This window comes from Sapajus apella, unplaced genomic scaffold (assembly GCF_009761245.1).
Source record: "Sapajus apella isolate SASKATOON/1434 unplaced genomic scaffold, GSC_monkey_1.0 scaffold37, whole genome shotgun sequence".
Classification (NCBI taxonomy): domain Eukaryota; kingdom Metazoa; phylum Chordata; class Mammalia; order Primates; family Cebidae; genus Sapajus; species Sapajus apella.
Window position 1 is genome coordinate 1019340 of NW_022436977.1, and position 26794 is coordinate 1046133.

The 26794-nt window shown below is 43.5% G+C and overlaps 2 protein-coding genes across 8 annotated transcripts in view; both read right to left on the bottom strand.

Moving 5' to 3' along the window:
- Positions 1-11593, bottom strand: part of ZNF609 (zinc finger protein 609) — a 242444-nt gene extending 230851 nt beyond the window's left edge. For 4 of the 6 annotated variants that reach the window (XR_004274809.1, XR_004274808.1, XM_032297183.1 and 1 more), the window contains exon 1: positions 11352-11477. The gene's annotated coding sequence lies outside the window, so the exon portion shown is untranslated. Of the gene's footprint in view, positions 1-9915; positions 11214-11351 lie in introns of those variants that run through there. The other 2 variants (XM_032297180.1, XM_032297181.1) reach the window with 2 other exon arrangements.
- A 5462-nt stretch (positions 11594-17055) lies between these two features.
- The window catches only part of LOC116564247 (activating signal cointegrator 1), a 65735-nt gene continuing 55996 nt past the window's right edge, over positions 17056-26794 (bottom strand). For both annotated transcript variants that reach the window (XM_032297192.1, XM_032297193.1), the window contains exon 10: positions 17056-17359. In XM_032297192.1, coding sequence (XP_032153083.1) covers positions 17292-17359 — 68 coding nt within the window. In that variant the 3' untranslated portion in view covers positions 17056-17291. The remainder of the gene's footprint in view (positions 17360-26794) is intronic.

Genomic DNA, 26794 nt, shown 5'->3' on the forward strand with positions numbered 1-26794 from the left:
CTCCGCCTCCCGGGTTCAGGCAATTCTCCTGCCTCAGCCTCCTGAGTCGCTGGGATTATAGGCACACGCCACCATGCCCAGCTAATTTTTTGTATTTTTAGTAGAGACGGGGTTTCACCATGTTGACCAGGATGGTCTCGATCTCTTGACCTCGTGATCCACCCGCCTCGGCCTCCCACAGTGCTGGGATTACAGGCTTGAGCCACCGCGCCCGGCCCTACTTATATTTCTAATATAAATCATTCTAAAGTCTCACATTCAAGTGGAACACTTCCCAAAATAATCTTTAGATTATCTAAAAATTAGTGATTTGCTACAGATGGCTGGGAATAAAGCAAGGCACTCTCAGGACTTTTTAATGATACAAAACAAACAACAGCTCTGCCTACCAAACTTTTCTACTCCAGACCAATAGACTTTCTTTTTTTTAAGTCACAGTCTTGCTCTGTCACCCAGGCTAGAGTGCAGTGGTGCACTCTCAGCTCACTGCAACCTCTGCCTCCCAGGTTCGAATGATTCTAATGCCTCAGCCTTCCGAGTAGCTGGGATTACAGGCCATGTGCCACCACTCCTGGCTAATTTTTTTGTATTTTTAGTAGAGACGGAGTTTCACCATGTTCACCGGGCTGGTCTCTTCTTGGCCTCAAGTGATCCGCCTGCCTTGGCCTCTCAAAGTGCTGGGATGACAGGCATGAGCCACCACGCCCAGACCAACAGATGTTTTAAATACAAATTTGAAAAGAATGAACATTATTTCCAATGTTCAAAGGTAGATTAAACCTGTGATTTTGTTGTTAACAACAAAAGACCAGGAGACTAGCATCCTCTTACCATTCAATAAGTATTAATAGCCACCACTGGAAGTCCCATATCAAAGAATTAACTGGAAAATGCTGATAAAAATCCTAACACAAGGAATTAACAACTTGGTTATGTAATTTTATTTCCTTAAAACTGCTTGAAAGCAAAGACTTCCTAACATTACTCTCAATCTGAAAGTTCAGGTGCTCACCAACCAGCTTTTAATTTCTCATCTCTTTTGGGGGTATCTCAGAGATACCCTCCTTGTTAGTCATACTTCATCAAATGTCACCAATGTGCATTTTCAGCATTAAAAATAACATAATTGGCTGGGTGTGGTGGCTCATACCTGTAATCCTAGCACTTTGGGAGGCCAAAGCAGGAGAATGGCTTGAGCCCAGGAGTTCAAGACTAGCCTGAGCAACATGGCAAAACATCATCTCTGCAAAAAAAAAAAATACAAAATTTAGCCAGGGGTGGTGGCACACCTTTGTAGTCCCAGCTACTTGGGAGGCTGAGATGAACCCAGTAGGTCAAGGCTGGGTAAGACCATATCAAAAATAAATAAATAGGCCGGGCGTGGTGGCTCACACCTGTGATCCAAGCACTTTGGAGGCCGAGGCGGGCAGATCACCTGAGGTCGGGAGTTCAAGACCAGCCTGACCAACATGGTGAAACCCCACCTTTAAAAATAAATAAACAAATAAATAATATAATTTTATTTTCCAAACAAAACACTGTGGGCAACTCAACTTGTACTCAGTCCCAAGAAGTTAATTCAAAGTAGAGTTTCTACTGACTAGTCAAAAGTGGAAAAATACCCAACTAACCTCCATAATCAGTCCAATTTAGCTCCCAGATTTCAGATATAATAGATTATTAGATCTTTGACTGAATGTACAAAGTTACTTCTTATTGATAGATGGCAAATCCTTCCAGGTACAACTTCCATCTCACAAGCTAAAGTTCCTTTTCTGCAGTTTTCTTGAACTCCTGACCTCAAGCTGATCTGCCTGCCTCGACCTCCCAAAGTGCTGGGATTACAGGCGTCAGCCACCACGCCAGGTCAGCCTTTTCTGCAGCTTTCTGATTTCCACTCTTATGTCTTTTTTTGTTTTTTTTTGAGACGGAGTCTTGCTCTGTTGCCAGGCTGGAGTGCAGTGGCGCAATCTCAGCTCACTGCAACCTCCGCCTCCTGGGTTCAAGCAATTCTTCTGCCTAAGCCTCCCAAATAGCTGAGACCACAGGCGTGCGCTACCATGCCCGGCTATTTTTTTTTTTTTTTTTGTATTTTTAGTAGAGACGGGATTTCACCATGTTGGCCAGGATAGTCTCAATCTCTTGACCTGGTGATCCGCCCGCCTCAGCCTCCCAAACTGCTGGGATTACAGGCGTGAGCCACCACACCCGGCCCACTCCTATGTCTTAAATACACTAGAAAAAGATACATGTGGAAAGCTGGTGAGCCTGCAGAATGAGGCTACAAAATCCTCCAAAAAAAGACGGCCTAATAAAAAGAACAGCTTTCCAAACAAATCAGAGTATTGAGAGTTAAGCTTCAGGAAACTGAAATTGCACTCATTAGCCATTCTGAATACTGACTACATTTTTGACACAGGAAAAAAAAAATGCTCACTATGTCAGATACTTTTGTCCCGTTCTTCCATCATAATCTTTTTTTTTGAAACAGGGTCTCACTCTGTCACTAAGACTGAAAAGCAGTGGTGAGATCACAGCTCACTGCAGCCTCAACCTCCTGGGCTCAACCAATCCTCCCATCTGTGTTTCCTGAGGAGCTGGGATCACAGTGCACACCACCTGGCTAATTTTTTTTGTTTTTTAAGACAGAGTTTCTCTCTCATGGCCCAGACTGGATGGCGTGCAATGGCTCGATCTCAGCTCACTGCAACTTCTACCCCCCAAGTTCAAGTGATTCTCCTGTGTCAGCCTCCCAAGTAGCTGGGATTACAGGCATGCGCCACCACACCTGGCTAATTTCGTATTTTTAGCAGAGACGAAGTTTCACCATGTTGGCCAGGATAAATTATTTTATTTTTATTTTTTTAAGATATGAGGCCTCTCTGTTGCCTAGGCTCATCTCCAACTCCTGGGCTCAAGTGATCCTCCTCAGTATCCCAAAGTGCTAGGACTACAGGTGTCAGCCTGGGTCTGAATCTTGGTATCATGAATTTCTTTCTTTCTTTCTTTCTTTTTTTTTTTTAAAGACGGGGTTTCACCATGTTGGTCAAGCTGGTCTTGAACTCCCGACCTCAGGTGATCCGCCCGCCTCGGCTTCCCAGAGTGCTAGGATTACAGGCATGGGCCACCGCGCCCGGCCGGTATCATGAATTTCTACAGCTAAATGGAACTGCAGCAATCATCTTGTCTAATGTGTTCATTTTACAGATGAGGCATGTGAAAACAGAGATATGACTTGCACGAGGTCAAACAGCTAGTTAGAGCCATAGTAATGATGAAAATCTGGGTTTTATGATCCTCAATTCTAAGATTTTTTTCCCCTCTATTCTTTGAAAAGCTATACTAGCTGGGCACAGTGGCTCATGCCTATAGTCCTAGAACTTTGGGAAGCCATGGCAGGAGGACTGCTTGAGTCTAGGAGTTCGAGACCACCCTGGGCAACCAGGCTGGAGTGCAGTGGTGCACAACACAGACTCTATCTCTACAAAAACAATTTAAAAATTGAGCTAGTCGCCGGGTGCGGTGGCTCACGCCTGTAATCCCAGCACTTTGGGAGGCCGAGGCAGGTGGATCACAAGGTCAAGAGATCGAGACCATCCTGGTCAACATGGTGAAACCCCGTCTCTACTAAAAATACAAAAAACATTATCTGGGCATGGCGGCGCGTGCCTGTAATCCCAGCTACTCAGGAGGCTGAGGCAGGAGAATTGCCTGAACCCAGGAGGCGGAGGTTGCGGTGAGCCGAGATCGCGCCATTGAAAAGAGAAAGAAGGTGGAGGGGGAAGGGAGGAGAAAGACAAAAGAAAGAAAAAGGGAGAAAGAGAAAGAGGGGAAGGGAGGAAGGTGGAAGGAAGGAAGGAAAGAAGGAAGAAAGGAAGGAAAAAAGGAAAGGAAAAGAAGGAAGGAAAACAAAAAATTAGGTGGGTGTGGTAGTGCCTGCCTGCACTCCCAACTACTTGGGAGGCTGAGGTAGGAGGACTGCTTGAGCTCAGGAGGTTGAGCCTTCAGCGAGCTGTGATTGTGATTGTTCCACTATGCTCCAGCCTGGCAACAGAGCAGGGCCCTGTCTCAAAAAAAAAAAAAAAAAAAGAAAAGAAAAGAAAAAAAGTTATACTAGTAAAACAAAACATAACACTTAGTATCTTAACTGTAACAAAGTCACAAAAAGTGTTACAACTGAAGTACCCGCCAAATCAACATTTCTTGAAAGAAGCAACATTTGTTCATATAGTGCAGGGGTTACTTAAAGCACATATTTTCTAAAATATTTTATTAATTACCACCTGCTAGAATTTATGTCCTGTGTTTCCATCAAACGTACCTCCTGAAAAGCAGGCCACAATGACACTCGTGGCAAAGGTCAGAAAAGTGATACTTCTGGTATAGATAACTGAAGGTACAAAAGGAATCCACAAATGTGATGCCAACAATCAAGAAGAAAGAACTGAAGAAGGGGTAGAGATATTGCTGAGAGCAAGTAATCCTGAAAATGCAATCAGAAAAAAAACCCCAAAGAAGTTGGCCAGACACTAATGACCACAGAACACAATAAAAAGAAGGCTGTTTCAGAGCTTGTCTGGCATCAGACAGCTCTCACCTGCAAAAGAAAGAAGGAAAAATTTCTCACAGAGACAAGAGAAAAATCCTAGGTTTGCCCCTGAGTGATGGACTAGATATGACCTAATAGGTATTTGCCATCTCTTATGTCTGGGACTCTGATCCAAGAACAAACAGCAAGAGAACCATGAAAAATTAGCCCTGTTGGATCTGGAGTTCTGCCTTGACAAGATATAAAGCTCATTCATAAATCTGACTGTGCTCATGAGACTGCAGTTCAACTCCTGCTGCTAGAGCAAGAGGAGGAGGGGAAAAAAGATAGAAAAGGGGTGAGAGGGAAGGAGGTGGAGGATCTGGGTTGTGACTATAATAGCTACAATAATTAGAGTGTTTCCAAGCTGCTGAAGAAGTCTTCAGGGTAGAGAAGTGGGATAAGAGATGGGGGCGAGGGAGAGGTAAAAGGAAGCAAACTACTGAGAGTACTAGGAAAGAATAAGTGGTTTGTGAACAGTATTAATAAAACAAACACAAAAACTGCCATAGCTTCATATGAGGAAATCAAGAACTTGACAATCTTTCCTAGAAATGAATACTAAACAATTAACTGCTGTCGCTAGGCTTCCACTTAAAGCTGGGTTACAAACTAGGTTTAGGTAGATTACTGCAAATGTCTCCACCTATGCAATGGTCCATAGGCCCTGACCTGAGTCATAGTTTGGCCTCAATTTCCCTCAATGAGCCTTCACTCCACTTGGGCTGTGGGAAAGAGATTTCTGAACTCTCAAACAGTTCATAAGGCTCATTTCTCTTCAATCATCCATTAATTAGTACCCTATGAATTCCATTAGGTCGTGTGTGTATGAGTTTCAAGAGAAGGAGCACACAACCTGTTGGCCTAATACAGAAAATGAATGGAAGGCACTAAAAAGGTCAGAAAATAAACACAATTTACTTGCTTATGAATTTTAGGTTCTTTGGCTTTGCCTATTACGGTGGCACGAACATATGAAAGAGAAAATCATATTAACAGAGATGATAATCTATTTAAAAATCTTATTTTTCAGAAAACCTCCAAGTCTTTTCCCAAGTTATAGAAAATGCTATCCCCCACCTCCTTTTTATTTTTTTGAGACAAAGTTTTGCTGTTGCTGCCCAGGCTGGAGTGCAATGGCTCAATCTCAACTCACTGCAACCTCTGCCTCCCAGGTTCAAGCAATCTCCAGCTTCAGCCTCTCAGGTAGCTGGGATTACAGAGGCACACCACCTCGACCAGATGATTTTTGTATTATTAGTAGAGACAGGGTTTCACCTGTTGGCCAGACTAGTCTCAAACTCCTGACCTTAGATGATCTGCCCACCTCGGCCTCCCAAAGTGCTGGGATTACAGGTGTAAGCCATTGCAAGCAGCCTATACCTGTTTTTAAGATAAATATTTAGTGGAGATGTTCCTTAACATAATTTGGTCTTCTGGTGATGACATGGCTCTAACAAGTGATGTTAATGTCAATGTCAGGGAAAGAGTTACAAAGGTGCTGGGAGAAACTAAAAATTGGAAAAAAAAAAAAAACAAAACCAAAACCAAAGAGATGCAAACTTCATGTGGGGAAATATATTCATAATATAAAAACATGCAAATGTCTTGAATAAGGCATGTCAGGTAGACACAAAAGTTACACATTTGCATAAAACCTGTTAGGTATCCACCCAGTAGGCTAAATCTTTTTCACCACACAGAAAGCAAAGAATTTTCTCCTTCCAATTTTCCTTTAATAAACAAGTATTAGAAACACTGAATTACCACTATTTCCCTCCCATTCACAGAGCATAAAGCCAGAACTCCTATAAATACAACTGAGTGGTGCAGGGCCATGTCTAGGGTATGCTACTCAGTAATCTAAAAAAAAAAAAAAAAAAGATACAGAATAATCTCTACTCTATTACCATCTTACTAACAAATCAACAAGAATTTAGAAACATGAAACAAACTGCAATTTCACTCATACATACTGAAGCTAAACCACACAAGACCAAGTATTTTCTTGTCACTGTGGCATGTGATTCTTCAACCACCTGCTCAGTAATCCCTCTATAGCTGCACAGCTGCTGCCAATTCCACATGCCCAGCTAGGCAGGTGCTTCGGTGAATTACCTGTTCCCTAGTGAAAAGAGTCCTTCACTGACACTTAGTGGACCCAGAACCTGCCAATCAACATCACCTATCTCCATTTTGTCTGTCACAGACAAAAGGGAAGTATCATGAAGGCATATTTAACACACTATGAGATTTTGCATTTTGTGGGTTTTTTGTTTTTTTCAAGGAAATTTATTTTGAAAAATGAAGAGGAAGAGAGAATTAAGTGGCTGAAAATTTCTCACACAATATAAGGCTGCCTTATCTCAGACTAGTCCCGTCTGCCTGGCAGTATTCCCACCATGACCAGTTCTACATGAGGGAAATAACAATTGCTTAGCTACCTTTGGAGTAGGAGAAAAGGGCAGTACAAGTACTAAGATACCTGGGAAAGAAGTAACTAGAAAGAGAAAGCAGAGTGGGAACTTCTGAAGAACACATATCATTGCTATACTTAGGCTCCATGGCTAAGCTAAGGCCAGTGTTCTGAGTCAAATAAATAAGGAGTGGCACTTCCACTTGACAGAGCAATCAGTAAACCCCTCAACAAATTATCCTGTTCCAGTCATTTAGTTGCTATATGCTAATTGCTATATAATTGCTATCAGGAGCCAAAATTATGCTTCCATATCCTCACAAAATAAGCACTAATCTGTCCAACTTCCTAGACCTCTATCAAAAGGAAATTTTTTTTCTACCAAGAAGGTTGGGGGGGAGGAATCCAAAGCACTCTTTGAATGATGGTCACAATCAGAAGATTCACATGAGATTCCATGTGGCAAGAGCCCAACTCTGAAGCCACTAAATCTAATCAGAACAAATTTAATCTGAGGCTTCTCCCTTCACTGTCACCTGACAGCATTCAGATATAATAAATGCCAAAAGCCCAAGAGCAAAAAGCTCTGGACTCAGTTTAGCTGAGGCTTCACTCAAATATACCTAGGACATAGAGTTGGAAATAGTCTAAAGACAGACAACACCTCCAGTAAGGTCTTGAGACAGTTCTGTCATCAAAAAAATATAAAGATCAGAACAACCTGTTCTCTCCTATCAAAAGCCCAACACCTAAGTGGCAGACCATCATTTAAAGAAACTCATTGAAATAAAGGGATAAGGGAGGCACCACAGACTCACTGCCTCAGAAAGACCTTTACCAAAACCAAAGGCTAAAGTTCTTATTCAACAATATCCTATGGGAAATAGTTGGCTATTGTGTATGCAGTATATTACATACAATTCCCCATCCACAATGAGTTTTACTTCTAATCCCTTTTTAAATAAGTTTTTTTTGTTGTTTTTCTGTTTTTTTTAAATTGAGATGGGGTTTCACCATGTTGGTCAGACTGGTCTCGAACTGTTGACCTCAGGTAATCCACCCGCCTCAACCTCCCAGAGTGCTGGGATTACAGGCGTGAGCCACCGAGCCCGGCCTAAAGAAATGTTTTATTGGTCGGGTGCGGTGGCTCAAGCCTGTAATCCCGGCACTTCGGGAGGCCGAGGCGGGTGGATCACGAGGTCAAGAGATCGAGACCATCCTGGTCAACATGGTGAAACCCCGTCTCTACTAAAAATACAAAACATTAGCTGGGCATGGTGGCGCGTGCCTGTAATCCCAGCTACTCAGGAGGCTGAGGCAGGAGAATTGCCTGAACCCAGGAGGCGGAGGTTGCGGTGAGCCGAGATCGCGCCATTGCACTCCAGCCTGGGTAACATGAGTGAAACTCCGTCTCAAAAAAAAAAAAAAAAAAAGAAATGTTTTATTTAATGTCCTAATTGGAAAACTCTTTTCTAGCCCCAAATAATTTTTTTTTTTTTTGGAGACAAGGTCCTGCTCTATTAACCAGGCTGGAGTACAGCAGTGAAATTACAGCTCACTACAGCCTCAACCTCCTGAACTCAATTAGATCTTTCCACCTCGGCCTTCCAAGTAGCTGGGATCACAGGCAAATGCCACCACACCCGGCTATTTTTTTTTTTGAGACGAAGTTTCGCTCTTGTTACCCAGGCTGGAGTGCAATGGCCCGATCTCAGCTCACCGAAACCTCCGCCTCCTGGGTTCAGGCAATTCTCCTGCCTCAGCCTCCTGAGTAGTTGGGATTACAGGCATGCACTACCATGCCCAGCTAATGTTTTGTATTTTTAGTAGAGACGGGGTTTCACCATGTTGACCAGGATGGTCTCGATCTCTTGACCTCGTGATCCACCCGCCTCGGCCTCCCAAAGTGCCGGGATTACAGGCTTGAGCCACCGCGCCTGGCCATTTTTTATATTTTTTGTTGAGATGGGGTTTTGCCATGTTGTCCAAGCTGGTCTCTAACTCCTGGACTCAAGTGATCCTCCTGCCTCAATCTCCTGAGTAGCTGGGACCACTGGCATGAGTCACTATACCCTGCTAGCTTCATTTTTTAAAATTTTTGTAGAGATAGGTTCTCACTATGTTGCCCAGGCCATTCTCAAACTCAGGCTCAAGTGATCCTCCTGCCTCAGCTTCCCAAAATGCTGGGATTACAGGTGTGAGTATCATGCCTGGTCCCAAATAATTTTTTACACAACTAATAGTACCTAAATATTATTTGGGCACTTCTATCAAATATGTACAATAGGACTCCTTCTAGTTTGTTCTCATCTTTCTCTCATTAATAATCCCAAAAACCTATATGATTTTTCAAAAATGTTTCTTTGGCAAATTTCTTCCTAATACAGAGGCAAATGCAGAATTTTGCACAATGAGCAAGTCATGTCCTTTCATTAAAGTAAAAATAAATATTAAAAGGTTTGTTCCCACAGCCCTTGCCCAGATAGGCAAATTCTGTGGCTTTTTTGTTGTGCTATTATTATTGACCAGGAAGTAAGCGTTAAAAAGGTACTTACTTCTTTTTTTTTTTTTTTTTTTTTTTTTTTTTGAGAAACAGGTCCTGCTTTGTTGCCCAGGCTGGTTTTGAACTCCTAAGCTCAAGTCATCCTCTTGCTTCATTCTCCCAAAGTGCTGAAATTACAAGCATGAGCCACCACACCTGGCCTTGACTCCCTATCTTAACCCTGCACAGGTTTTTAGTGGAATTCCTAAAGCAACAAAATTCACTACAGGAGTGCTCAATTTACATAAAAGAATTAAATATGATGACTCAAGTAAGAGCAGAACCTTCCCTTGGAGGCTTCTTCCTTAAGAGTCTGAAACAAACATCATAGTTGAGTCTACCAGACACTATTCCTTCACAACTTAGTACAGGCTAGCCAAAGAGGCAGGCACAACATGGCTGGCATCCCCTATTCTTCTGAAAAATGTGTGCCAATGAGCTCTGCATTGTTCCTCACTCAAAAAGAAGAGCCTTTCTGTCTGGCCTCCTCCAATGGCAAGCCCCAGTCTGGAAAAGGAAGAAAATGGCACTGAGGAGCCTGGGAGATGGAGCATATCCAAAGCTCTCAGACAAGACTTGAACCTATGACCTTCACTGTGTACACAATAGGCGGGTGAGAGGGACCGGTTTATCTCTGCTGCAGCAGTTCTCAGCCCTGGGGTAGCACTCCCGATAAAATGACACGACTATTGTGTGTGGCAGCAGAACAGTCATCTCCTCACAACAGCCTAAAACCAGCACTCCCTCCCTCAAGACAAAGCAGCAGGGGTGAAATTAACTCAAGGCTGCAGAGGAAAGCCTAATACAGAAAAGGGAGGCCTGTAGGGGCTTGGGGACTCTCCTCAACCCCTGGGGCCCAGGACACATGGATGGAAACAGACAGGCTTTCTTCCCCATCTTTCCCACTCTCATTTAGGTAGGGAGCTGTTTCTTAGAGAATTTAATCATCTGTGATTTGTTCAGAAATATTCCCCCTGAAGGGCTCTGATCTCTCCACCCTGTGTGAGCCTAATTCCTAGAAGCTGAAATGACTGTTTGCTGCTGCCTGTTTCACAAACACACATTAATTGGTCAGATGTGTCTCCTCCTCCTCAACCCCAAAGGGAGGAAGGAGAATCTGAGCAAAGCACAGAGATGATCCAACCGTAATTACACATAAAGGGAAAAGAGGGCAGCATGGGTTTTTCAAACAGGATAGGGTCACAAACCCTCCCGGGGGTGCAAGCATAACAGTTAAGGTCCAGGCTCAGGGATCCCTCCATCTTGAAGAAAAGGACAGGAATAAATGTGACCTGAAGACTGTTAGGGGCACACACCCACAACCTACTTACTGCAGGATCCCAGCCACCTAGCTCCCCTTTCCTGGGTCACGCACACGTCCGGCTTCCAACCCTTTGCTTTGAACCCGCCCCCGCCCCCCACTTCCAACTCCCTGACTGGTCCCAGTCGCCGTGAGCGCCCTCAACGTACCCAGACTCGCCTCAGAAACTCTCTGGCCTGCTCCCACAACCTAGCCAGACCCTAATCCCCTCCCGGGCACCCCTACCCTCAGCCTGAACCGGCCCTGGCCACGATTTGAACTTCACCCCGCGCCCCTCGACGCCCCCTCCCCCACCCACGCAACGACCCCCCCCCCCCACACCCACACCTTCCCCTCGCTCCGCCCCAGCCCCCCAACCCCCACTTCCTCCGTCAGGCAGCGCCGCCGCCCCCGGCCCCCATCAGCTCCCTCGGCCCCGCGCCCCATCGGTGCCGCCGCCTCTTTCCTCCCTCAGTCCCGGCTCCACACAAAGCTCCGGACTCACCGCGCGGCCGGTCCCGGGAGCCGCCACCTCCGCCCGCCCGGGGCCCCGGGCCGTAGAGCCGCCGCTGCTACCGGGCCCAGGCCGCCATCCGTTCCCGCGGCCCCTCCCCCCACCCCACCCCGGCTTGGCTCTCCGCCCCCTCCCCGCGCCGCTCCGCCCCGCCCGGTCGGTGCCGCTGTGTCCGGGGCCGCGGGTCCCTCAGCCGCCGCCGCCGCCGCCGCCGCCGCCGCCGCGATCCGGGACAACCAGAGTCACCTGGAAGACCCGGACACTAGACTACCAGGCCCTCGGATCCGGATTCCACGCTGGTGTGGAGTCTGGAGCGGGTGAGCGCAGGGGAAACCCGGAACCTGGATGAAGCAGAGAAATCCTGGGTCTCAGAATGCGCGGTCGCCCGGAGCCCAGATTAGGGAGTCGTAGCTCGAGGAATACTGGAAAACCCGGCGAGCCGGTTAAAACCAAGATAAACTCGAAGAAACCTGGATTGGAGAGCTCGAACTTAACGCTGTCCCCTCATGGGCAATAGAACTCTCGCTGGATCAAACTTCCTCACAGAGAGGTCTCTGGGGAATATTGGACCTTTTAATATAGAAGACACATCTTCTGTAGTTGTCCTTCAACCATAGAGAGGAAAGGGCCGTAGGGGGTCTGAACATGGGCATCCACAAAGAACAGAAGAGCCATCACAGCTCCTGATGGTTTCATCCATTTTACCCCTTAGTTCAGCAAAGTACCAACCTCCCAATTTTTTATCCTGTGTTCTCCAGCTTTTTCTTTTAGGATTACCACTTGCTTTTCTCCCCAAAGCACCCATTTCTAAACCCTCTATATATCCCTTTTCCTCTCACCATCCAAATCACTAAACCTTGTTGCCTTTTATTATCTAAAAGTCTTATTCTGTCCTTCTCCAACCCACCATTCTAAGGATTGTCTGTTGCTTTTATCTTTCCTTATCTGCCATTCATCTCTGATTGCCCAGCACACTCTCTAGTGTACAATAGGCATTCAGTCCATGTTTAGGTGAACTCTCCCACCCACCTCTCACTTGTGAAACATCTGTTCATGACGACCTCCTCTAAGACTTCCACCTCATTACATAGTAAACAAATTTACCTTAATTCTCAAGGCCTCCCCCATCTTGGCCCCTATTATGTCCTTCCTCTGTCCTTGACCATTTTATTTGGCTTTGCATTTATCTTAATTTTTTTCCCTTATACTGAGGCCTCCTTCAACAGTATCACTCAAGATAGCATGTGACTCGGAGATAAGTGAGGTCATAAAATCCCTTTACTCCTCATTTCCATTCCACTAATAAAAGTGGGGAGGGGTTGATAGCTAAAGATAAAAACTAAGCCTGTCCAGGAACAATAATCTTTCTTTGGTCCACCATAGTCATGTTGTTAGACACTACAGGGGCAGAACTGATCCCAGGTGACAGCAAACTTCCAATGTATACTAGACAAAGTTACAAGTGAGGATTCAGCTACTTAGTAGGTGGAGGCAGAAAAGGGTTTAGTGTTTTAGATTTAGGCGTGATTTAATTAAAGATTAAACATTCCAGTTGTCATCTCCCACTGAAGGAGCATGACTGCCACTGGAGAGAACTAGACTGCAAAAATAGGGAACAAAGGAAGATAAACATTCCTGCAGTGAACCCCAAGTTTTAGCCAGAGAAAGTTCTCAAGCCTGGAAGAACCACTAAAAATTTTCAAGTGCTCAGATGTCCTATGTAGTAAACAAATCTTCTAGACTGTTCTTCTAGACCAAGGGTTGGCAAACTGCATTTCACAGGTCAAATCAGGTTCACCACCTGTTTTAGTATGTACCATGAGAAAAAATGATTTTTGCATTTTTAAACAGTTAATCAAATGACTATTTCATGATGTGAAAATGATATGAAATTCAAATTTCAGTGTCTGTAAATAGTTTTATTGGCACTAGCCAAGCTCATTCATTTACATTATCATCTATAGATGCATTTTTACTACAACAGCAGAGTTGAACAGTTGAAACAAGGACTGACTGCATGGCCTGTGTAAAGCCTAAAATATTTGCTAACTGGCCCTTTACAGAAAAAGTTTGCCAACCCCTGCTCTAGACAAACGCTATCCAATATAACTTTTTGCAGCAATGGAATGTTCTATATCTGCGCTATCCAATGCAGAAGTTGCTAGCCACATGTAGCTATTTGAGCACTTGAAATATGGTCAACAATGATTGAATAACTGAATCCATAATTTCATTTAATTGAAATTTACATAACCACAAGTGGCTAGTGGCTACCATAACAGACAGTACAGCTCTAGACTCTTAAATCTGTACTGACATTTTCCTTTCTCCTTATGCCTCGTTCTTACTCCCTACCTGTGTCATACCTCTATGGGTTCTCAGGAACTCCCTCCCACCCCCCTGCTCCACAGTCCCATTCACCATAAACACAACAATTTTTCTGACCTCAAGCTAGGGTATAGTTACTAGGTTGTCTCTCTGGACTCTCCATTGTCACAAATGAAGTCTGAAAATGGATCAGTTTATCAGCTGTCACCCTACGAATTAAGCCACATTATGTACATACACATAAATGGACATTTATACAAGTTTGTGTCAGAGGATGGCACTGAGGCTGCATTCTTTCCTCTCTGCATGAGAGAAGTGGAAAAGCCTTCCGCATGCTGGATCCCTTGTTGCTGCTGGAGCCTGTGGTATGGATCACCTTCCTCTAAACACATTTACAGAAGCTCAGAGCAGCAGGTGTATACTTGCTATTTGAATCTCTAGGACAAAAAATTCCTTCATCATTGGACTTTCTTTCCTTCCCCAGGCCTAACAAGCTGAAATTCACTGATTTCTTTAGTTTAACAGATGCTTGCTTTTTACTGGCCTTTTTTTTTTTTTTTTTTTTGAGACGGAGTTTCGCTCTCGTTACCCAGGCTGGAGTGCAATGGCGCGATCTCGGCTCACCGCAACCTCCGCCTCCTGGGTTCAGGCAATTCTCCTGCCTCAGCCTCCTGAGTAGCTGGGATTACAGGCACGCACCACCATGCCCAGCTAATTTTTTGTAGTTTTAGTAGAGGCGGGGTTTCACCATGTTGACCAGGATGGTGTCGATCTCTTGACCTCGTGATCCACCCGCCTCGGCCTACTGGTCTTTTTAAGCTGGCTTTTTGAGAATAACCCCCATACGGTCTTGATCTTCGCTAGGAGCATTTTTTAAATTTACTAAATTAAATGAAATCCACATAAATGGACTTTAGTAGAGACAGTAAGGTAGAAAGAGATTATAATTCAAAAAAGCCATAACTATGTAAATATTTGTAAAAATAATTTTGAAGTCTAAATTTTTCACACTTCCTAGGAAAAAAATGAATTTATGTAAACTTCTGACTTAAAGAACACCTAGTTTTCTTTTTCCAGATTAGCTATAGCAAGAAACAAACAAAAATCCTTACTCTAGTGCAGACATCTAACTGCAACGCTAAGGCTTCCTTTTTTTTTTTTTTTTTTTAAAGACGGGGTTTCACCATGTTGGTCAGGCTGGTCTTGAACTCCCAACCTTAGGTGATCCGCCCACCTTGGCCTCCAAAGTGCTTGGATTACAGGCGTAAACCACCACGCCCGGCCCAAAGCTAAGGCTTCCTAAACCCTGTCAGAGAAAGTCTCCAGTTTCATATATCCCCTACTATGACCTTATATAAATGAGACTCAGTCCTGCCTGGAAAAATGAAAACAAAAAAACCAAAAGGCTGAATCCTTTAGGTACTATATGAGTTGACAGCAATTGAACCCAACTATCCAAATGGGGGTACAGATATTTAGACTGCAACAAAAAACCAGCTCAGAAATGTAAAACTTCCCTTAGGCCATGCTGTCCCAGAATTACAGGGTCAGAGTAAAGTGTTGTACGTACTAAAAGGCTATTCCTGGGCAAGTTTGCACTCAGGCTGCTAAGAATTTCCACTAGGCTTTAAATTATGCTATTCGTCACTGAGCAACTGAAGGCCATCTACCCCCAAGTTTCTCCCACACTTCCTCCCTGGTGTCTCCACAAATAAAAGAGAGACCTTATACCACCACTGTATGAACTAAAGACAGACTTTCACAGTCTAACCATGAAAAGAAGTTTCCATGTTATTCTGCCATTTACTAATGAGGCTCCGGTTGCATATTTTGGATGCTGAGGTGGGTTCTTGTAAACTTGTAAAGTTCTTGTAAACTGTCTTATCTGAGCACACAAAATGGTTACATAACCTGATCTGTTGCAGCTCCTGATGTTTTTCTTTCGGCATACACACAGTCCATCCAGGTGAAAAAATCAATCCAGACACCTCTATGCTCAGGCTGTTGTTCAAATAAACTTCTACCCCCTCTCTACGCTCTTCACCTCCTGCCTTCTAGTTTTATTTTGTTATTAAGAGAGGCAGGCAACTCCACAGAATTCAAGGTGCTACTCCTTGGTAAACTATTAGCTGCATAGTGAACTCAGTATGGCTTCATTAATAGTAGGATCTGCAGGAGGTCAGAAAGAGACTAACCCCCGCCCTCCCCACCACCACCAACCAAAGAGGTGGACATTAGCAGTCTTTTCCCCTTTCACCAGAGGTTGAACAGAAAAAGAGAATACTACATGTTTGCATCACCGGAACAAGAACTGGGTGGGTTTTCCCTGGGAATCCAGAGTGATCAGGCCCTGCAAAACTAATGCCTAGAGCTATGCAACAAGCAGGGTTCACAGTTGAGTGAACATCAATGCATAATGAGTGGAGGCATTTCAATGCAAATAAACGCTGAATATGAAGGATTAAAGAAAGGGGAAATTAATCTTTTTCATAACACAGGGCACATTTTTTTCTCTCCCTTGCTCTCTCTTTTTTAAGTCATACACACAACTGCTGGAGGGAGTCCAACTTCCCCAGTGTGGTAGTGTTGCTTTATAAAAAGCAGAACATACACATTTAAGACCATGAATTTCCTCAGGATGCCAGCAACTGAGATTCTGACAGCTCTTCAGAACAGCCTCAGAAACAAAGTGTTTCACTAAGTATGGCCAGACTGACAAGCAAAAATCTCATTTCAAACCAACCTCTTCTTTTTCCAAAGCACAGAGCTTTCTAGGATGTGAATGGTTTAAAAGGTTTGATTTCAGCATTTGGAGGGTATTTGGATGTGTTTACTGAGGCAATTTTATTTTTCAGTTTGTTTCTAATTGCCCCATCCAAGTGACACTTTTGCAATACGAACAAAATAAATAGGGCAGCTTCATGCTGCTTTAGCAGGTGGCTCAATCTCCTCCCAGTCTGAACCATTCATATCCTGGCTTCTCAAACCCAACAACAAAGTGGAAGCATTTCTTCAGGTTATTCCTTCCAAAAAAAAATTTTTTTTTTGCCCATGAGGGTTACTCAGCTTTTCACATTTCACTCAGACAGTTCCCTTCAAGAGACACTGGATTGGAGCGGAAAACTTGTTCAAACCTTTTTGTCCCATCACAGGTTTGTATTAAGCACAGGATTTCTCAAACATCTTATTATTCTACTGGATTATCCCTTTGATAAGAAACTTTAAAATCTTAGAGGATCCCTCAAAAAAAATCATTAGCCTAGGTTAAAAGCTTTCTAACTGCAAATACAAGTCTCAGAAAGGAAAGAAATTTCCACCTTGTTCCTATCTCTTTTGATACTATTCTGAGAAAAATGTCAAAAGACTCAGCATTTTTAAAATAGGCTTTTATAAATAATGTATTCAAAGATTTTTGACCCATTACATAAAGTAGGAATCCCACTCCTTAAGAAAAATATACAGTTTTGGCAAGAGTTAAAGTTTGAGATATTCAAGCCTGATGCCAATCCTTTAGGTTTCTACTACTTCAATTCCAAAGGACCAGTTGATAGCAATTTTAGTACACAAAACTCCACTATGCTGTATAGTTCCTTTTCTCCTGGGTCAGACAGCTTTATTCTGCTTCATTAACCCCTTCTTTGCTCCTTGATGGATCTTGGAATCCAGTTTCCCTGTAAGGGAGAAAAAGAAGTCTCATTATTTATTTTTGTATTTGCAATGCAAATCTTTTGTAGCCTCCCAGGTCTTCTGGTTACTGTGTTCCTGTCACATTCAATTATCTTACTTCAGGACTCAGACACCTCCAAACTTCAGTTTCATTCTATAAGAATAAGGAAGCAGTGGGAACACTGTACAGGGATACCCACATACATACAATGAGTGTACTAAGAATCAAATAAGTTAATTATTTCTAATTTTGTAGCTACTGAAAAGAAATATCACATTTTTAAGGGTGTTTGATGCTAAAGCAAATTTTTAAGAATATACACATGCAATCAAGGCAGGCATTTCACACAGTGGGAAACCCATTCCTCCGACCTGTTAACTAGCTGAGCATAATGCATGAACCTCCTTCACAGTGAGAAAAGCTGTTCAACACCCCTTTGCTGCCTCAGACTTAACAGGGGGAGTGACCTGCAACAGTGGAATAGAATCCACATGAATGCTTTACTGACAAAGGGCCCCTATCACCAGCTAAGAAGGGTAAAGGTCATAGGCTATATGACTCTTTAAGTGTTAAACTTAGAAAACAAGCAACCTTCCTATCCCAGGTGACCCTAATGAAACATATATTACTGATGTGGTCTCTGACTTCTTACTTCCCAGATCTACCAGGATAGAGTTTGGCTCAGTAGTAGCAGCCTTAGGAACCATCCATCTCATTAGGAGAATTTTTTTTTTTTTTTTTTTTGAGACGGAGTTTCACTCTTATTACCCAGGCTGGAGTGCAATGGCACGATCTCGGCTCACCGCAACCTCCGCCTCCCGGGTTCAGGCAATTCTCCTGCCTCAATCTCCTGAGTCGCTGGGATTACAGGCACGCGCCACCATGCCCAGCTAATGTTTTGTATTTTTAGTAGAGACGGGGTTTCACCATGTTGACCAGGATGGTCTTGATCTCTTGACCTCATGATCCACCCACCTCTGCCTCCCAAAGTGCTGGGATTACAGGCTTGAGCCACCGCGCCCGGCTAGGAGAATCTTAACAGAATTCCTGTCTGTCTGGACTGAGAACAGCTTGGCAGTTTGTTTTCTCCCATAAAAAGTCACATCTAAGTCAATAGTGATGCTTAGAGTGAACATAGCAATACAATTCAGTTCAGTCTCAGCACTAAAAAAATAAAGAAAAAAAAAAAAAGCGAGTCTTCCCTTTCAAAGGCAGCTGAGGATACCACACAGGCCCATGCCCACAACCACTACCTCTCATATGTTGTCATTCTCATTTGTTGCCGCAATCAGGCATAACAGAAAGAGCACCAGACTAAAAGAAGGCCCAGGTTCTAGTCCACCCTTCTCTGGTATTAACTAGCTGTATGACCTGGACAAGTCATTCAATCTCTCTGGACTTCAGTATTTTCACTTGTCCAATTAAGTTAAGAATACATGTACTTACTGACTATTGGACAATAAGATTGTGAGAAAAATAGCCTCAACCTAACAAGTTCTCCTATTTTCTTCTGTCTCCTCCTGCCCAACATGATGTCTCTCTGTCTCTCTCTTTCAGGCTACACCTGCTTCTAGAAGAACATTATGTCCTTTTCTGGGCTTCCTCAGAAACTATCACTAAGTGATACCCTGAATATCATTTCACAAGAATCACAATGCTGTTGATTTTCATTTGGGCTTTAAAGCATAGGGCATTCCCAGGGATTCAGGAGTTTTTTTTTTTTTTTTTTTCCTTTTTTTTTTTTTTTTTTGAGACAGAGTTTCACTCTTGTTACCCAGGCTGGAGTGCAATGGCACGATCTCGGCTCACTGCAACCTCTGCCTCCTGGGTTCAGGCAATTCTCCTGCCTCAGCCTCCCAAGCAGCTGGGACTACAGGCACGCGCCACCATGCCCAGCTAATTTTTTGTATTTTTAGTAGAGACGGGGTTTCACCATGTTGACCAGGATGGTCTTGATCTCTTGACCTCATGATCCACCCGCCTCGGCCTCCCAAAGTGCTGGGATTACAGGCTTGAGCCACCGCGCCTGGCCTTCAGGAGTTCTTTTATCCCCTATGCTGCCTGGCTGAAAACCTGAACATGCACCAACTATCTAGCAAAGAGCCCTATTACAAGGCAAGTCAGCCTTTGTATCCCTAACACTACCATAGTGACTGCCAAATGGTAGACGCTCAATAAATGCTCTCTCCAAGTGAATTAAACAAAGATAGACACTACAAATTTCAAAACCTTTATATTATAGATAGTACTAAATAATGACAAATAGCAGATATCAAATATATATAAGAGTACAGATTGTAAAGGTGGTGGTACCCAGAGGAAAAAATACAAATTGAGTCTCTTTCAGCTTTTTAGGACAAGCTAGGACAGAATTTAGAATTCCATCTAGGACTCCAGACTTCCAGTTGTCTGTACTGAATATGTCGAAAGACTCAGTTTTATTGATTGACTGATTGAAACAGGGTCTTACTCTGTTCCCCAGGCTGGAGTGCAATGGCATGATCTCGGCTCACTGCAACCCCTACCACCCGGATTCAAGGAATTCTGCTGCCTCAGCCTCCTCAGTAGCTGGGACTACAGGTGTGTGCCATCACGCTTGGCTAATTTTTTGTTTTTTGGTAGAGACAGGGTTTCACAATGTTGGCCAGGCTGGTCTTGAACTCCTGTCCTCAAGCAATCCCCCCCACCCTGCCTGCACTGCCCCAGCCTCCCAAAGTGCTGGGATTACAGGCATGAGCCACCACACTGGCCAAAAAACTCAATTTTAATCCTGAGACTTCCTAGCTGTATAACCTTGAGTATGTTACCTAGTCACTCTTATCCTCAATTTTATCAACTCTGAAAGAAAACTGGACTATACAATACTGAAGCTTCCTTTCAACTCTATGATATTGTGCCCTAGAAATGAAATGTAAATTGGAATAATTTATTCCTGAGGCAATCTGATATAGTGAAAAAAAAGAGGAAACCTTGAGCCAAAAAGACTTGAGTAAAACAACTTCTATAAACCTGTAAAATGAAAGGAAGAAAAAGCCCTTACTACCTCACAGAGTTATTGAGAAGATTATAGCTAACACGAAGTACTTTCTATAGACCAGGCACTGAACTACATATATTACATGTACACTAAGTACTTTAATCAAATAGCTACAGGTTCAATATCCCTTAACCAAAATGCTTGGGACTAGCAGTGTTTTGAATTTCAGATTATTTTGGATTTTAGAATATTTGTGTTTTGGCCAGGCGCGGTGGCTCAAGCTTGTAATCCCAGCACTTTGGGAGGCCGAGGTGGGTGGATCACGAGGTCAAGAGATCGAGACCATCCTGGTCAACATGGTGAAACCCCGTCTCTACTAAAAATACAAAAAATTTGCTGGACATGGTGGCACGTGCCTGTAATCCCAGCTACTCAGGAGGCTGAGGCAGGAGAATTGCCTGAACCCGGGAGGCAGAGGTTGCGGTGAGCCGAGATAGCGCCATTGCACTCCAGCCTGGGTAACAAGAGCGAAACTCCATCTCAAAAAAAAAAAAAAGAATATTTGTGTTTTATATACTTAATGGTTAAGTATCCCAAATCCAGAAATCCAAAATCCCAAATGCTCCAATGAGCATATCCTTTGAGTATTATGTTGAAGCTCAAAAAGGTTTAGATTTTGCATTTCAGATTTTCAGATTTGGGGTATGGCATGGTGGCTCATGCCTGTAATCCCAGTACTTTGGGAGGTCAAGGCAGGCAGATCGCTTGAGTCCAGGAGTTCCAGACTAGATTGGCCAACATGGTAAAACCCTGTTTCTACAAAACAAAAAAAAAACAAAATACCCGAAATAAAAATTTGCTGGGTATGGTCGTGCAACCTTGAAGTCCCAGCTACTCAGGAGGCTGAGACAGGAGGATGGCTTGAGCCCAGGAGGTGGAGGTTGCGGTGAGCCGAGATCGCGCCATTGCACTCCAACATGGGCAACAGAGTGAGATCCTGTCTAAAAACAGTTTTTTTTTGGCTGGGCGTGGTGGCTCACACCTGTAATCCCTGCACTTTGGGAGGCCAAGGCAGGCAGATCACCTGAGGTCAGAAGTTCAAGACCAGCCTGGTCAAAATGGTGAAACCCCATCTCTGCTAAAAAGACAAAAATTAGCCGGGTGTGGTGGAGGGCACCTGTAATCCCAGCTACTCCAGAGGCTGAGGCAAGAGAATAGCTTGAACCAGGAGACGGAGGTTTCAGTGAGCTGAGATTGCACCATTGCACTCCAGGTTGGGTAACAAGGGTGAAACTAAAAAAAAAAAAAAAAAAAAAAAATTTTAATAAAAACAAAAAATAAGATATTAGCCAAGTATGGTGGTGTATGCCTATAGTCCCAGCTACTTGGGAGGATGAGGTGGGAGAATAGCTTAAGCCAGGGAGGCAGACATTGCAGGGAGCCGAGATCTCGCCAGTGCACTCCAGCCTGGGCAACAGAGTAAGACTCCATCTCAAAAAATAAAGGAGGTGGGGGATTCATCAATTCAAAGTCTCCTGAAGAAGTAAGGGTGGTTATATTATTTATGTTGAGGCTTGGGAGTTGGGTTTCTTAGTTATGGTTTCAATTTCACCTTTCATTTACCATATAACCCCAGGCAAGTCTTTTAATTATTATTTATTTCAGATTCCTCATAAGAAAAAAAGTTGTATCACTTTCTTCACATTCTTAAAGCTTTACTGAATAAGAACATTCCTGGGAGGCTGAGGTGGGTGGATCACAAGGTCAAGAGATCGAGACCATCCTGGTCAACATGGTGAAATCCCATCTCTACGAAAAATACAGAAAATTAGCTGGGCATGGTGGTGCATGCCTGTAATCCCAGCTACTCAGGAGGCTGAGGCAGGAGAATTGCCTGAACCTGGGAGGCGGAGGTTGCGGTGAGCCGAGATCCTGCCATTGCACTCCAGCCTGGGTAACAAGAGCAAAACTCTAACTCAAAAAAAAAAAAAAAGAGAACATTCCTATTTTAAGTTTCAGGAAACTCCAGTATGATTATGAAAGGCCTCATGTGAAACCAGCTCAGGTAAGATCAACCCATCAGAATAAAACACTCATTGGTAGGCAGACTAATCTCTGGCTTCAGTGGTGATGTCTAAAATGGAAAGCTAATGGGCATGGTGGTGCATGCCTGTAATCCCAACTACTCAGGAGGCTGAGGCAGGAGAATTGCCTGAACCCAGGAGGCGGAGGTTGCGGTGAGCCGAGATCGCGCCATTGCACTCCAGCCTGGGTAACATGAGTGAAACTCCGTCTCAAAAAAAAAAAAAAAAATGGAAAGCTAAAAGGAGAAACAAGAGAGGACAAAGATTTTCAGGATATTCCCAGGAATTCAGAAGTTCTTTCATCCATTAGCCTGCCTAAAAAAAATCAGACATTTGCCAAGAATCTCTGAACTCCTTATAATCATGGACATTTTGTATCCCTAACGTCTAATAGAGTGTTTGCCAATAGTGGTAACTCTTGGGCCAGCTGTGGGCAATGATGGTAAGGGACTGGGACTTATGGAAAGAAGCAGTCATCATGACTGTCCTTGGATTGCAGGAACTCTAAGCTCTGAGTTCTAGTTCAGCCTGGGCTTCCAAGATCAGGATCTGGATAGCGAAACCTACTATCCTCTTCATGGTAGGGTGTAAAACTTAGTTTTTCTATTTCCCCAATATTTTTACATTTAGTACCGAAATCATTTCAGTGTTAAACCACATCCTCAATCATAATGCCTAAAAGAAAATCAAATGCATGACCAGCAGATGGGCAAGAAGTTAAAAGGGGAAAAGTATTTGTCATCAATTTATATAACTCTCATAGGAAGTTTCACATGCTTTGCAACATATATAGGGTGCATGAGTTTATAGAACATGTTGTTAAATTTTAAAAATTTTCATCTCTTTGAGTATTCAACCTATATGAAACAGACACATAGCCAAGTGATTGATACCCTATTGAATATTGCTGTTTTCTAAATATTTTTTTTTTTTTTGAGACGGAGACTCACTCTGTCACCCAGGCTGGAGTGCAATGTCATGGTCTCAGCTCACTGCAACCTCCGCCTCCCAGGTTCAAGCAATTCTCCTGCCTTAGCCTCCTAAGTAGCTGGGACTACAGGTGCATGCCACCACACCCAGCTAATTTTTGTATTTTTAGTAGAGATGGGGTTTCACTATGTTGGCTAGGCTGTTCTCGAACTCCTGACCTCATGATCTGCCCACCTTGGCCTCCCAAAGTGCTGGGATTACAGGCGTGAGCCACCAAGCCCAGCCAATTATTTCAATTTCAGGAGATACAATTACCTTAAGCTCAGGCAAACTCAAATTTACACTTCCAAAAACAAATTATACACCTTTAATTTTAAGCATTTATACATATATATATTTATATGATATAACAGGTAAATGTGTCATATTCTGAAAGTTTATTTGCAAGTCTTAAGTTTGGAACCTGAAGCTGGGCATAGTAGTGTACGTCTATAGTTCCAGCTACTTGGGAGGCTCAGGCAGGAGGATCTCTTGAGCCCAGAGTTCAAGGCAAGCCTAGGCAACATAGAGAGACCCCTGTCTCAAAACTAAAAGTTTGGAACTTCGAATATATTTGTCATAGAACTAATATGTAAACGGTGGCTAGGTTCCTAAGCCATCCCACAAAAAAAACATGTAAGCCATAGTGTTACAAGTAAAGCAGACTGTTATTTATTTTATTTATTTATTTAAAGACAGGATCTCACTCTGACATCCAGGCTGGAGTGCAGTAGTGCAATCATAGCCCACTGCAACCTTGAACTCCAGGTCTCAAGCAATATTTCTGCCTCAGCCTCCCAAGTAGCTGACACTCTAGGCACTCACCACCACACTGGGATTTTTTTTTTTTTTTTTTTTGTAGAGACAGGGTCTCTCTATGTTACTCAGGCTAGTCTCAAACTTCTGGCTTCAAGTGATTCTCCTGCCTCACCTTCCCAAAGTTTTGGGATTAGAGACATGAGGCACTGTGCCGGACCAGTTATTAATATTATTATTATTATTATTATTATTTTTGAGATGGAGTTTCACTCTTGTTACCCAAGCTGGAGTGCAATGGCGCGATCTCGGCTCACCGCAACCTCCACCTCCTGGGTTCAGGAGATTCTCCTGCCTCAACCTCCTGAGTAGCTGGGATTACAGGCACGTGCCACCATGCCCAGCTAATGTCTTGTATTTTTAGTAGAGACGGAGTTTCACCATGTTGACCAGGATGGTCTCGATCTCTTGACCTTGTGATCCACCCGCCTCGGCCTCCCAAAGTGCTGGGATTACAGGCTTGAGCCACCGCGCCTGGCTATTAATATTATTATTATTTATTTTTTATTTTTATTATTATTTTTTTTTAAAAACGGGGTTTCACCATGTTGGTCAGGCTGGTCTTGAACTCCCGACCTCAGGTGATCCGCCCGCCTTGGCCTCCAAAGTGCTTGGATTACAGGCGTGAGTTACCACGCCCAGCCAAGTATTAATGTTATCAATGCTATTAAACTTAATCACTTCATGTAATAATATATCTAGGGGAAAATGTGATAAGCATTCCAAATTAAGAGGCAAGTATGTATTGTCCCCAGTGTAACTGGGATTAAAGACTTTTCTGGCTTAAACTACTAGAGGTATGCCCTAGGACCTAAGGGAAAAGAGTTATGGCAGAGTAGAAGGTTTTTCGAGAGGCCAAGGTGGGTGGATCGCCCGAGCTCGGAGTTCAAGACCAGCCTGGGCAATATGGCAAGACCCTGTCTCTACCAAAAATACAAGAAATTAGCCAAGCATGGTGGTATGCACCTGTGGTCCCAGCTACTTGGAAGGCTGAGGTGGGAGGAACACCTGAGCCTGGGAGGTGAAGGTTGCAGTGAGCCGAGACTGTGCCACTGCACTACAACCTGGATGAAAGAGTGAGATCCCATCTAAAAAAAAAAAATTTCCCAGCCTAACCAACATGGTGAAACCCCACGTCTACTAAAAAAATACAAAAATTAGTCAAGCTTGGTGGCATGTGCCTGTAATCCCAGCTACGTAGGAGTCTGAGGCAGTAGAATTGCTTGAAACTGGGAGGTGGAGGTTGCAGTGAGCCGAGATCGCACCACTGCACTCCAGCCTGGGCAAGAGTGAGACTCTGTCTCAAAAAAAAAAAAAAAATTCACTTCCTTTTGCTTCTGACCAATGTTTAACCTTGTCTAGTCCACCATTAACTAACAGAAACAATAGGAAAAAGATAGGAAGTTATTAAAACTTTCTCCTAAGAACATCACTCCCCTCCCCATCATGAAACCTTATGGAGAAAAATGAAGGCCCTATAGGTGTAGAGAAATTACTAAAGTAAGACATTCCAGAGAAATATCTAAACTCTACACAGAACATTTTCTCACAGGAGTTTAAGCTGCAGATGAAAACAAAACTAGGGAAAGAAGCTACAAAAAGGAAAGTGGGAATAAAGATCAAGTAAGAGTGGGTCTGAAAGAGAGGATCTACTACCACCTACCACCAATGTTGCCACCAGTGCCTAGAGTAAGGTGAGAATGAAATGAAGGAGGAAGGGGTAGACTGCCACAATCAAAACTGACGGAGGGCAAAAGGGAGATCTAAATACTAAACAGGGCGAGGTGCCATGGCTCACACCTGTAATCCTAACACTTTGGGAGGCCAAAACAGGAGGATCGCTTGAGACCAGGCTGGGCAACATAGTGAGACCTCATCTCTACCAAAGATTTAAGAATTAGCTGGGTGTGGTGGCACACACCTGTAGTCCCAGCTACTTGGGGGGCTAAGATGGGAGGATCACTTTACCCCAGGAGGTGGAGGCTGCAGTGAGCCATAATTGTACCACTGTACTCCAGGCTGGGTGACAGGCCAAGGCCCTATCTCATAAATAAATAAACCCTTGGTAGTGGAGAAAAGGATTTCCAGGGCCACTGGGCCACCAACTGGAGTACCACCTGAAGTAAATAATTTGTGTCAGTTAAGGACAACTTGGTTCAGATCTTCCAATGTGTAGGAATCTTAGGATTTTATCAATCAAGATGTTGCCTGAATTTTGCAGTAAATATACATTAATATAAATTCCTACTCCAAGCATTTCATTTTGTGATTGAAAGCAGTGTTATTTAAAGTGTAGCCAGCTGGCCAACAGCATCAGTATCACCTGAGAGCAGGATGGAGGCACCTATGTTTTAACAGCTTGCTAGGTGATTTTTATTTACATTATAGTTTGAGAAGTACTTCTCTAGGGCATAGATTTATAAAATGGCTAGTTGGTCCCCAAGGTACTAGATGAGGTAGAGTTGTGCACAAGTGAGGACAATGCATGCCCTAGAATCACTCATTTCACACAATGGGAAAGCAGTGACACAGAAGCACAAAATGGTAACCGACGTGAGCAAATGTGACAGTTGCTGATGTTGCTTTTCTAAGG